Raw genomic sequence first — 13,081 nt, 5'->3', positions numbered from 1 at the left:
AGAAAAAAAAAAACCTGACACTTGGATCAGGTTGAAAACTGCATATCTGGGGCCCTAAAGTTAATCAAGTGATGATGATGATGATAAGAAACTTACCTTTAGTTTATACACTGAAACTGAGTGTAACAGTTACCATACATACAAATCATATACTCTACTTCTAAAGTGTTCATTACCTTTAAAATATTCAGAAAGATTTATGGAGTTATGGAGCCAGTCTCCCATGGTACGGTCAAAACGGTAAAGGAAAATCTGATAAATTATGTCTGGAAAATCACGGCAAAGAATCCTAGCCAGTATAGATTGAAGACTCAGACAGAGATATCGACTTGCCTCTAAAGTTCTTGTCAAATTAGGAAAATGTAATTTCAAATGAAGGATGTCAGAAATACACGAGTTACTTCAGTGTACAATTTTATTATTTTTGCATACCAGCAGTGTCTTGACGCAAGCAAAGTATAGATTTCCTACAATTTTACAAATAAAAGAACCCATTTTAGTAGTGAAGTTTCTTGATCACAAGTCTTTTACAGTCATAAATTGTGAGAAGCCATCCATTTGATTTCTTGGCTAACTATAGCCATCAAATTTAAGTTTTAGCATCTGTGCAATTATTTCTAAATATGCATATACTTATTTTTCAGTTAAAGGGGTTGGACACTTTTTTTTTTTTTTAATTGATGGCCTATCCTAAAATATATGATCAGTGGTGGGTACTACACCCGGTACCCCCGTCAATCAGCTGTTACTAGTGACGGTTGGAAGTTCTCAGATGCTGATGAACACAGCAGCTCTGTCAATTCTATAGTAGCGGATACTATTAATTTGAATAGTTAGAGGATCAGCAGTACCTGGCAGCGGCCACTATAGGATAGAGGATAGTGATAGAGGATGGGCGGTGGTGCCAGGTGTTGCACCACCGATCAGATCCTTAAAGACGTATAAATAGGACCAAGATCGTAACGCAATGGACGGACTGTCCGGCGGCTCTCCCGACCTGAGCATGACAGCTGCATAGAAATACATGAAGCCGTCACGCTTGGTGACTCCATGCCGTGTGTTCCTCAGTCCGATTTATACGGCCAGCTAACTGCACTCTTAGGATAGGCAATGAATCAAAAAGGAGTGGCCAACCTATTTAAGTAAAATTTTTACAAAAAGAGAACCGTGATAACATTCTTTAGTAAGGGTTTCCAGTGTCCATCTTTTATTTTGTTTATACTGTATGTTATTTACGAGCTGAAACAAGTGGAGATTGCCGATTCAATGTTAGTCGAGATAAAAATTCAGTTTTAATCCAACATTGGGAGACTCCATAGAGGAGCCATACCCCTCGGCCTTTTAGTTTCAGAGCCTTACATAATACTCATGACAGCAAAGAAAACTAGGGCAGACATCAAACGAAATTTTACAAAAATTGGATCCAAACAAAAATGGCCATTTATAGTCCGGCAGCTTTCGCTCAATCGTTGAGGGGGAGGGGGGGTCTAGATTTACTGGATTGGCACATTCAGCTTTTAGTATGTATATTCACATTTGCCTATTTATCTCTGATATCTAACACTATGAAAAATCAATGTGGATGGCAGCAGGAAGCATTCATTTGCTCGTTTGTTTTCTTGCTTTATGAGCCATTGTTACATAATATGAATACAGACATCACAACATTAAGCCATAATACGGCACCTTTGTACAAGTCTCGGTGGCACTCGTCCAATTACAAACTCTGTATCTCAGCTTCAACAGTAGTATGGAAACGATCTGAAAAACGTCAGTAAGGTAGAAATAGGTCTAATATACAAAAATCCCAGAAATATTATCCCCTGAACAAGTCCACAGGACAGGTAAGATGTGAGCATTTTGCCCCTACTTGTCGAAGCAAGTCCTCCTCTCTGATATTAATGACTCACTTAGGCTGAGACTGTACTATCAAGAAATGTTGCACTTCAATGGTCACTGTTGCGTCAATAAACTTGTCTTCAATTAACAATCAAATTGAAAATCATTTCATTTACAGAAAATGTTTTACCCCAGTAAAAATGCACTAAAGTTTGGTACACTGGGTGTCTCCCTCCTCTGTAACTTGCAGTTCCCAGTCTCAAATTGGTCTCTAGTAGCAGAGATGGCGATGCCTTGCTTCCACTAACTGTACCAGGAGCATGGAGATATGGGGATCTGCCTTTTATGCACCATTAATTTACAGTCCTTCTCCCTGTTCTCTGCACGGTCAACAAGTCAGCTGTTGTACGATCACCACCAACTCTTCCATTCTGTGTATTTCCTAGTACAGCTGTAAACTTCTTTTAGCATTAGCCATCTGAAAATTTTACTGACTGTCTAATAACATACAGTCATACATGCTGCTGTTTCTCAGATAATCTTTCCTCTCTCACTATGCGGTTACCTCCATCTTTCATCTCTGGTTCTCATTGTGTTGCTTGTATCTCCAGCTCTCCTCTCTCACTGTGCTGCTGGCTGTTCTCTCCAGCTCTCCTCTCTCACTGTGCTGCTGGCTGTTCTCTCCAGCTCTCCTCTCTCACTGTGCTGCTGGCTGTTCTCTCCAGCTCTCCTCTCTCACTGTGCTGCTGGCTGTTCTCTCCAGCTCTCCTCTCTCACTGTGCTGCAGCTGTTGTCGCTATCTTTCCTCTCACTATGCTGCTGGCTGTTATCTCCAGCTCTCCTCTCTCAGGCTGTGCGCACACGTTCAGGTTTTTTCGCGCTAAAAAACGCTATAAGAACTCATTAAAAACGCATACATTATGCATTCTATCATTTAGAATGCGTTCTGCATGTTTTGTGCACATGGATGTGTTTTTTTCAGTGAAAAAAACGCATCACGGTAAAAAAAAAAAAAAGAGCATGTTCATTATTTGTGGATTTTCTGCGTTTTTCCCGCAATTCTATGCATTTGGAAAAAAAAAAAAAAAAAACGCACAAAAAAAACGCACCAAAAATGCGTTAAAATCACGGCAAAAACGCATGCGGATTTCTGGCAGAAATGTCCGGTTTTTGTCAGGAAAATTTCTGCAAGAAATCCGGACGTGTGAACATATCCTCACTGTGCTGCTGGCCGTTAGCTCCAGCTCTGCTCTCTCACTGTAATGCTGGCCGTTAGCTCCAGCTCTGCTCTCTCACTGTAATGCTGGCCGTTAGCTCCAGCTCTGCTCTCTCACTGTAATGCTGGCCGTTAGCTCCAGCTCTGCTCTCTCACTGTAATGCTGGCCGTTAGCTCCAGCTCTGCTCTCTCACTGTAATGCTGGCCGTTAGCTCCAGCTCTGCTCTCTCACTGTAATGCTGGCCGTTAGCTCCAGCTCTGCTCTCTCACTGTAATGCTGGCCGTTAGCTCCAGCTCTGCTCTCTCACTGTAATGCTGGCCGTTAGCTCCAGCTCTGCTCTCTCACTGTAATGCTGGCCGTTAGCTCCAGCTCTGCTCTCTCACTGTAATGCTGGCCGTTAGCTCCAGCTCTGCTCTCTCACTGTAATGCTGGCCGTTAGCTCCAGCTCTGCTCTCTCACTGTGCTGCTGGCTGTTCCCTCCATCTTTCTGGTTCTCACTGTGCGGCTGGCCGTTATCTCCATCTCTCCTGTCTAAACCATATACGAGAATACAGAGCAGAAGGGTTTCTTTTTCGGGCTGGCATATAATTGGTCACTGTTGTAAGGGGCAGAAGTTACAACTTGTACAGTCCTGGCAGATTTTCAGTGGGAGTTTACCGATCCTGAGCAGAGTGGATGACTTGTAAATATGCAGCAGCTTAGGGGCTCTATGAAAATAAGCCAGGTGTCTGCTCCAAAAACAGTCAAGATATAATAAAGAAGCACCAGAGCTAGAAGCCTATATATTTATTTAATATTCTGATGAAATGACATGTACACCTTTAAGAGTTAGACAACATGATACTGCCATGGGGTATGCAGTTTCCTGCAGCGTCCCATGCACTGGTGTGCCACCCGATGTCTCAATGGACACCGAGCATCAGTGCAGAAACTCCTATTACTCCTTCATGCATATGTGTAAGCACTCATGCAGACATCCATGCAAATCGTCCGATCAGTGATTTCAATACATAGTTGGGAGACCCACAGCCAGTGATCAGATCGATTTGCACAGTCGTCTGGATGACCCCTAAGAAAGAGCGCTCATTCAGATGTCCGTGTATCACGGTCCAAATATGGACCACAATGCAAGGACTGTCCATGGGTTTCCTGACTGGAACTTGACAGCTTCATAGGCATAAACGAGGCTGTAAGAATCCAGTGAGACCAGCGGCCCCTCCGCGGATTACGGTCCATCATACACGGACGTCTGAATTTGGCCTTATCTTCCTTGTTCCTAGCTCCGCTACAAGGCATTGGATCTGTTCCAGGGAGGACTCCACCATCCCGGGAACAGATGCCCGGCTAATCATTGAAAAATAAAAGTCCAGGAAATTTATAACATACATTTGTTTTTAAACGTCAACATTGCAACGATCTCTGCTTGCTGACAGTGAATAGTGAAAGTATAAGTATATAACTTTTCATTCTTCAATGGCTGAAAGGTATTTATACAAGATGGGATTAACCTTGAACGCACCAACCAAAAAACTAGAAGGAACGTCATTACAGTGACTAATTGCTGAGAACATATAGTAAAGCTTCAGATGTTCATACACCTGTTACAAGGCACCAATATCAGGAAACAAAAAGGCACAAAGTATTATTTGGGAGACAAACCATTAAGAGGGAGTGGGGAGAACATTCACAAGCTAAATAGGGGCATCTGCTGCATTCTAGCCGTGCCCGGCGGCATGAAGATGGCTGGGCAGCAATGATATCAAGTCTATGGATGGTGAAGAACAAGCTGGGTAATGCTACAGTGAAATAATAGAGAAATAAAAACAGAGGAATGTCGCCAGTCAGTAATTTTCCATGGGCTTAATAACTTAAAGGGGTATTCCAGTAATAGCAAGTGAAGGCATATCGCTAGGATTTGTGTATTACTGCTGTGATATTGCAAATCATTGTGAACTACTGCTGTGATATTACAAGTCAGCCCCTATCACTTGTTAAGGCCAGAATACTCCTTTAATGAACATCAATATTTTATGCAAAAACTCCCAAAAACTAGTGGAAACCGTCAAAATAACTAAAATTTATATTTTTTTTTATTACAAAAGAAGGGGGGAAAAAAGTAAATAAAAAAGAGTTACTTTAATTTGACCTCACTGGCAGGTTTCGGTCAATCTTTTGCATTAGAATTGGGGAGACAAAACCATGAGGCGATCCCAATCTATCCATTATACGGTCATGTTCCACTTTAGCTTAAAAATACTGACTATGTATATGCTAGTGTGAATGAGGCCCTATACAGATAATCGCTCCTCACGATCCAAGAAATTAATACTATGAGCTGCAAGCAAGATAAGGGCGTCAAATAAGATTAAAGGTTAAAATATCAAAGATTAGGTGTCTTTTATTGGGTTCACTGTAATAAATAAGACTTAATAGTGTATTAAAGAGGAAATTGTTACCATCCACCTCTCGTGTCTCCCCTTTTCCCCATAGTTTGTAAGCTTGCGAGCAGGGCCCTCACTCCTCCTGGTATCTGTTTTGAACTGTATTTCTGTTATGCTGTAATGTCTATTGTCTGTACAAGTCCCCTCTATAATTTGTAAAGCGCTGCAGAATATGTTGGCGCTATATAAATAAAAATTATTATTATTATAAATATCAACACTCCTGGTTTGTCTGTTTAATTAAATGCTTGTATTCCTCGCAACTTCTTATAACTCTGATGTGACGTTCCTCGGTTATTCCTCCTCGAAAAGTAAGAATACATGGACAAATGGGTGATACATGTTGGGGGTGTGTCCTTGCGCACGTCAATGCTGGCGTAGCTGCATTCTACAGGGACACGCCCTTTTCACACGGTAAATGTTCACGTCCATTTATCAGGAGGAGCAACAGAGGGACGTGGCGCAACACAAATCCAAGAAATAATGATCCACAATTTTTTTTTTTTTTTATGGAGAATACTAGTATTTAGGAATGGTGACAGATCAGGTTTAAAAGATAACTTGTCGTTAGATTCATGACGGCCAAGCTACAGGCAGCACGAATCAGAGCCTGGCTGCACCATTGCATTCTGGTATACCCAAATGTAATGGCAGGTTGCTCTTAAGCTTAAAGTGCATCAGGTGCTCTCCTCACTCTTAAAGGGACACTGTCACCTGAATTTGGAGGGAACAATCTTCAGCCATGGAGGCGGGGTTTTTGATTCACCCTTTCCTTACCCGCTGGCTGCAATATTGGAGTGAAGTTCATTCTCTGTCCTCTGTAGTACACGCCTGCACAAGGTGCAATCTTGCCTTGCGCAGGCATGTACTACGGAGGACAGAGAATGAACTTCAATCCAATATTGCAGCCAGCATGCAGCCAGCGGGTAAGGAAAGGGTGAATCAAACACCCAAAAACCACGCCTCTATGGCTGAAGATTGTTCCCTCCAAATTCAGGTGACAGTGTCCCTTTAAGAGCGGTGGCCATTGAATAACCACATCATTAGGCTGCTGACCGTCCAGGATTAACAAATTCCTTCCTAGCACATAAGAAAACCTACATATTCTAGGGAAAGTACAATCTGAGAATGCTGCCTGCAGCCTCCAGAGAGGGGATTAGTCTTTACACTGGAAATTTGGTATGGCACAGTAGTGTAGTAAGGGGGAACCCATCACCAGGACAGGCGCTCTTAAAAGTCTCCTCCTGAACTTTCTCCTCAAGGACACTTGAACATAACTGGCCACATATGAAAACCAAGAAAGTCTCACTTTCCTGTAATCATGACTTTTCAGAGCAGAAGTCATGGGGGCGGAGTTTACCGCTTCTGACTCGTTGCTCGTGGAAAGATTAAATAATGCTCAACTTCCTATAGGAAGACTGTTTCCTACAAAATAGATCTTCTATCCTTTCTTTTGGAGTCCAAGAAATAAAAAGCACATACTGTACCTCATAGTAAAGGGCCCAACCACCACACTCCTAAGGGAGAAAGTAAATTAAAAAAAAAAACAAAAAAAATAAAACGTATACATGGACGTGATTTATATTCTATATATATATATAAAAAATAACTTTTTTTTTTTTTTACAATGAATTATTAGGACAGGAGCATATGACATCTACTAGAATGCCAGAATGATTGTACTCAAATATTCCTGTGCCCACTTCAAGCGATTAAATAGGCAGCGTACATTGTGGAGGTATTTTGGGAGATCGCGCACGTAGGTAGAGTTGTATTAGTTTGTCTTCTTAGTACATTCACACTTTGGCTTTGTTGGTTTTTTTTTTGTTTGTTTTTTCAGAATCGCGCTGCACGCTGTCGAAGTTTGACAAATGCATAGATGGCCACAGCTGCTAGAAGTACGGGCACCACGATTACCGCCAGCGAGGTCCCTTCAGAGTCTCTATCACTTCTACTTCCCAGAGGGCCATTTAGATGATTCTGGGAAAAAAAAAAAAAAAAATAATGGATATATTAAATGGTGCAAATACATTACATATGCTCAAAAAGTAAAAACACCCTGGATCCTAAACATAAGCCAGAAGAGCGACCACGATGTGGCAAGCAATGTCTTGTGTGTGGCTCTTGACTTCCTAACCCCATGACAAGTATCCAGGATTTAGCTGGGGTTCCTGGTCCTGCACCAGAACAACACTAAGATAGATCAATAGGAGATGGCTTCGGCCTTACAGGGGCTTCCACTTACACTGTCATCTTCACCATAGGTGGGAGCAGATCCCAAATCAGGGGGGATCCAGTTGATACTGCATGATGCAACTCTTTGGCCATGTTCACACGATCCTTTTTTTCATGCGGAATTGCCGCGATTTTCCCACTGCGGGTCCGCAGCCGTTTTCCATGCAGGGTACATTACATTGTACCCTATGGAAAACAGGAACTGCTGTGCCCACAATGCGGAAAATAAAAAAAAAAAGCCGCGCTGAATAGCTGCGGGAAAAAAGAAGTACCATGTCACTTCTTTTTTCGGAGCCGCAGCGGTTCTGCACCCATTGACCTCCATTGTGAGGTCAAACCCGCAGTAAAACCCGCAGATGAAAAAAATATCTGCAGGTTTTACTGCGGTTTGTGGTGCAGAACCGCTGCAGCAGGAAGTGCGGGGAAGCGGGCGGAAGTGCGTGGGCGGAGTGTGGCTGCCCCCCCGTGCTCCAATCCCACCGCCCCGTGCTCCGATGCCCCCCCCCCAGTGCTCCGATGCCCCCCGTGCCCTAATCTCCCCCCTTATACTTACCCAGCGTCCCGGTGTCCGTCCGGCCGTCTTCTCCCTGGGCGCCGCCATCTTGCAAAATGGCGGGCGCATACGCAGTGCGCCCGTCGAATCTGCCGGCCGGCAGATTCGTTCCAAAGTGCATTTTGATCACAGATATAATCTCAGTGATCAAAATAAAAAAAAATAGTAAATGACACCCCCCCCCTTTGTCACCCCCATAGGTAGGGACAATAAAAAAAAACTAAGAATTTTTTTTTTCCACTAAGGTTAGAATAGGGTTAGGGTATTTTCAGCCATTTTAACCCTAAAAAACTGCCTAGAAAACACACAGACTCTGCATAGAAAACTGCATAAAAAAAAGGATCAAAAAACGCATCAAAAAAGCACAAAAAAAAAGGACCAAAAAAAGGACCTGCGTTTTCTGCCAAGAGCTGCAGTTTTTTAAAAAACAGTCCTGAAAAAAAAAGGATGGAAATCAGGAACGTGTGAACATACCCTAAAGGAGGTTCTTTGTAAGGAACAATGTGGGGCCTGGAGGACAGTCCTCCCCCTTCCCCCCAGCAGTCAGTAAGCGATGGTCTATTATGGCAATAGGTCATCTAATATATAATTGCCTAAAATACTACTTCCTGCAATTTGTGCCAACTTCCTGTCCGGAGCTAATGTCCGGAGCTAAGCGACGTCAACAGTGTCCAGTGTGAGCGACTGCTGCGAGCGACTAATCAGAAACGTGCCGTACTGTGACACACTCCGCCTGCCATTTTGGTGTGATTTTTGAATTTTTACCTCACAGCAAGTTTCTACTGCGTGGAGGCGGGCCCAGTGACGTTGCTCTTCAAGCTCCTGCCGAATTTCGTCAAAAAAATGATAATACCATTTACCAAAACTATATATATTTAGTTGTGAAGTGGTTCAGTGACATTTTCACACCAATTTTGAACTTTTGTTTGGCGTTTTCTCCATATACTGCCTATTATTCACTGACTGTTATACTGAGAGACTGCCGTTTATTAACCTCTTCTTTGCCACATTGGGTATATTGCTCTATTATTTGCCACATAAGGACATTGTCCATTATTGCCCAGCAATTTCTTAAATAACAAGAATTGTCAAGAGCTGGTAAGTGCAGCCATTTTTTGTTCTTTCTGATTATTTATTAATTGTATTATTCTTACATTTGAATAAATAAAGTATATATGGATTCTAGACTCCCGATTCTTTAGAATCGGGCTGCCATCTAGTCACTTATAAAATCAGTCCGAGATCGGACTGCCAGTGGATCTCCCGACCCGAGTGGGACAGCTTCAAAGAAATACATGACGCTGTCACGCTCGGGTCAGGAGAGCCATGCTCAGGTCCATGCATTGCGGATGGGTCTCAGTCCTATTTATACGGTTGTCTGAATGCGCCGTTACGGTGACGAGAAAACCCTTTTAATAGCCACTAGTGACAGACTTTATATTCCTCGCTAGGAAGAAGCGCAACAAGAAGAAATACGGTCAAGATGGCTATAAATACATCTCATTGTTGGAAACCATTTTAGGTTCATATCTAAGGACAAGAGAATATATTGATTTATTCATCCCAAAATCTGCACTAGGACGCTGTAATTATGAGCTTCCGGTATGGAGGAGAAGAAACTTATTTCTCCCTGGCACCAAGTTGTAGGTAAGAAATATTTTTTTTATGCTGTAGAGCAGAGCTCGCGATCCCATGAGAGAAGCGTGGAGCTGACACCACTAACTGAAGGGCAAACCGGCAGCTTCTCCAAATGGAGTTCATCTGCTATAACGACTCATTTCCATCCTCACTGGTATGATAATCCGTGCAGTGGCTTGTGTACATCTATCTGTGCAGCAGATCCTGAAGCCGAGCCTCAGCCAGGGGTTACAAGGAGCAAGAACGCAGAGGCTGCAGACTGGAACAGGCATCCTGCTCGGCTGCTAGAGGAATTCACCAGGCAAGACGAGGGGAGAGAACGAAACCTGACAGCTCGCATTTGTCTACAGAGAACAATGGCCGACACCAGGAGGTAGAATACATCTGCTGCCATCCATCATTAATGGATAAACCCAGATCAATTCTGTTTCTATGGCAACAAACAAGTCACAATATATCCATCGTAAAGCATTTACATGTATAATTAGTTATTCTGGTTTCTCCCCATCCCCCCCAAATCAAGAAAATGACAATGCAGCCCCCACAGAGGTGGTCACCGACCCCTTCCGGACTCCTAAACGGCAGATACGTAATATTGGGACAAATGGCTGCCTCTGTATGGTGACATTTATGCTAGTTGGCATCCTTTGTTTTTTTTAATGATTACTATGAAAGGAGCAAAGAACCAGCCACATATGATTTCTCCTTATATTAAAGGGGTCCTCAGACTCCGCTGGACCCTACAATCGGCATGCAGTAAAATCCACAACGTTTCTGTAAAGTAATTGGCAGCATTTTTGCTTTTTTTTTTTTTTTTTTTTTTTTAATCGCTTCCATGCAGACGTACATTATAGGGGTTTTCAGAAAACAAGTTAAATATGGTTTTACTCATAGGACTGTAAGGGGGTGTGCAGGTGGCTGGTTTGAGCCCTGCATTCCTGTGCATGCCTACCTAATGAAACTGGGTATGTTTTGTGTTTGCTGTGTGCCCTGTGTAGTTTATGATAGTTGACACTGTTTAATATGATAAGGGCTGACACTGTTCTGATATCTGTTTGTTAGGGACACGAATAGGGACAGTCAGAGGCAGTGGTAGGTCAGCATTGGTAAGGGTTATGGCAGTGTAGTTGTGGGTTAGTGTTAAGGGGGCGCTGTAGAGTAAGATTAGATTGTGTTGAGAACTGGTTTCAGTCAGTAGTGACAGTTGAGAAAGGGGCGGAGCCAGTGTAGTGGCAGGGAGAGCGCCTTCCTGAGGTAATTTTGCATTAGTGGGAGGAGCTAAAGCTGTGTGAGGAGAATTGTTCTAGAAGGAGTTGTGAGAGAAAGCTGAACAGAGCAACAGTGTAGAGTTAAGAGAGCGAGGCAGCCTGGAAGAATCAGTGGCTAGTCTGTGGGTTACCTCCCGTGATGTCCGGGACTTCTGGTCCGAACAGGAATTGCGGAGGCAACCTGAATTTTCACTCAAGATGGGGAAAGTGGACGGGGAGCACTCAGTATCAGCTAGCTGGATGGTTCAGGAAGCTGCGGGCCTGGGAGCCACGGTGAAAGAAGAAAAGCTGAGGAAGCAGACCAGGGAAAACGCAGGAGATGGATTACTCATGTATTGGGAAAATGGATGGACTGTAACGGTTATGAAGATGCACGAGTTAAGTAAAGTTTTACTTAAAATGAAGCGGGACTTTGATAACATTTGTGTGTCTGCGACGGATTGGAGCCCTGTATGCTGTGAAGGATTCTGACTCACAGGTGGGTGAACTACTTGACACACAGCACACCACAAAATGGACATGATATTTCTGTAGCGGAGAGTCAGGGTGTGATGAGGAAGCAGCAGCAATCCCTCGGTACGGCTACCACCCTGGCCCCAGTTACAGGACCAAGGAATGAAGATCAATATTTTACCTAGCACCTTGGTGCTCTACTTGTCCTTTTTTGGACCCCACTACTCCTAGACCAGGGGTACTAAACTCGTGGACTACAGGTTAAATCCAGACCGGTGATTCCTGCAGTCTCAGCCAAATGGGCTGAAAGAAGAATAAACTGGGCTTGTGAAAAGAATGGTTGTGAGCCGAAGAGTTGATAGGTGACAATGGCACTTACCATAGAGGAAGTGCAAGCCAGCAATGGGACCTCTGGTCAACTAGTCCCTCAGACCGAGTGTCAACTTTATGTAACTTGTCTGCTGGAAAAACTAAAGATGATGTTTCATATATGGTAAAGTTTTGGCGTAGTACTAAGGGCAGCTTCTTTTTTATATAAAGTTTATACATACATAGACCGTGCAATCTCATGCGGAGGGGAGACACTGGCACACTGCTTGCCATGCATCCTCTTCAGAGCCCTCAATGGTGAGTGGGGGCCATCATTTTGGCAATCAGGCCCAATGCTTTTTGTGAACATATAGGGAGTGGACAGAGAAGCAGAAGCTTAGGCAAAAAAGGGTGACCCGAGATCCTAACCAGTGACTATGTTGCTCAGATGTGACGGTGGGGCCCTGAAGCTCTGGACTTTGCTGGCACATGAAGTACCTTTTCTCCAGCCAAAAACACAATGGACAATTTATGTCCAAAGTTGCACAACACAGAAATAGTTCAGGAAGGAATAATCTACATATAACACATGCATAGCTGAAGACTATGACGTAGAGCAATTAATGGCACAGACCTGATGTTGGACTTTTAGCACCACAGGGTCAGTAGAGTTCCTGAAGAGGTCCACAGCCATCTTGTGCAAGAGATTTTCTAGTTTAGTACCGTTTATCTGAGCAGAAAGGAAAATTAATTCTATAAATATATTGTTTAATACAAATCGTCTATGCCAAAGACATTTTACAGCCCCTTTGCAAGTATCTTTAGGAGAGTACCAAGGGGCAAATGCCACTCTGGAGTTAAAGGGAACCTGTCAGCAGGATTGTGCTGAATAACCTACAGACAGTGTCAGGTTGGTGCAGTTATACAGATTACAATAATACCTTGGTTGATTAAATCCGTCTTGTGGTTGCAGTTTCATCTTTATTTTCAGTTTTGAGTTAATGACATGCTCGTGCTTCTGGGCGGCCTGTGGGGGGGTGGGCTTCTGCTGGAGGTGATTTTTTTATTTTGTTTTTCAAACCATATTATATTCAGTATGTAAACTAGGGGTAGTAACCTATCAGAAGC

The 13,081-nt window shown here is 43.2% G+C and overlaps 1 protein-coding gene across 1 annotated transcript in view; it reads right to left on the bottom strand.

Annotated features, from left to right (window-relative positions):
* Positions 1-397: 397 nt before the first annotated feature.
* Positions 398-13,081, bottom strand: part of SYNJ2BP (synaptojanin 2 binding protein) — a 38,023-nt gene continuing 25,339 nt past the window's right edge. The window contains exons 3-4 of the mRNA XM_069731603.1: positions 12,588-12,683; positions 398-7,477 (exon numbers count right to left, since the gene is read on the bottom strand). Coding sequence (XP_069587704.1) covers positions 7,334-7,477; positions 12,588-12,683 — 240 coding nt within the window. The 3' untranslated portion in view covers positions 398-7,333. The remainder of the gene's footprint in view (positions 7,478-12,587; positions 12,684-13,081) is intronic.

This window comes from Ranitomeya imitator, chromosome 1 (assembly GCF_032444005.1).
Source record: "Ranitomeya imitator isolate aRanImi1 chromosome 1, aRanImi1.pri, whole genome shotgun sequence".
NCBI classification, from domain to species: domain Eukaryota; kingdom Metazoa; phylum Chordata; class Amphibia; order Anura; family Dendrobatidae; genus Ranitomeya; species Ranitomeya imitator.
The sequence above is the reverse complement of the archived record's forward strand: the minus strand, read 5'-3'. Positions and strand labels throughout refer to the sequence as shown.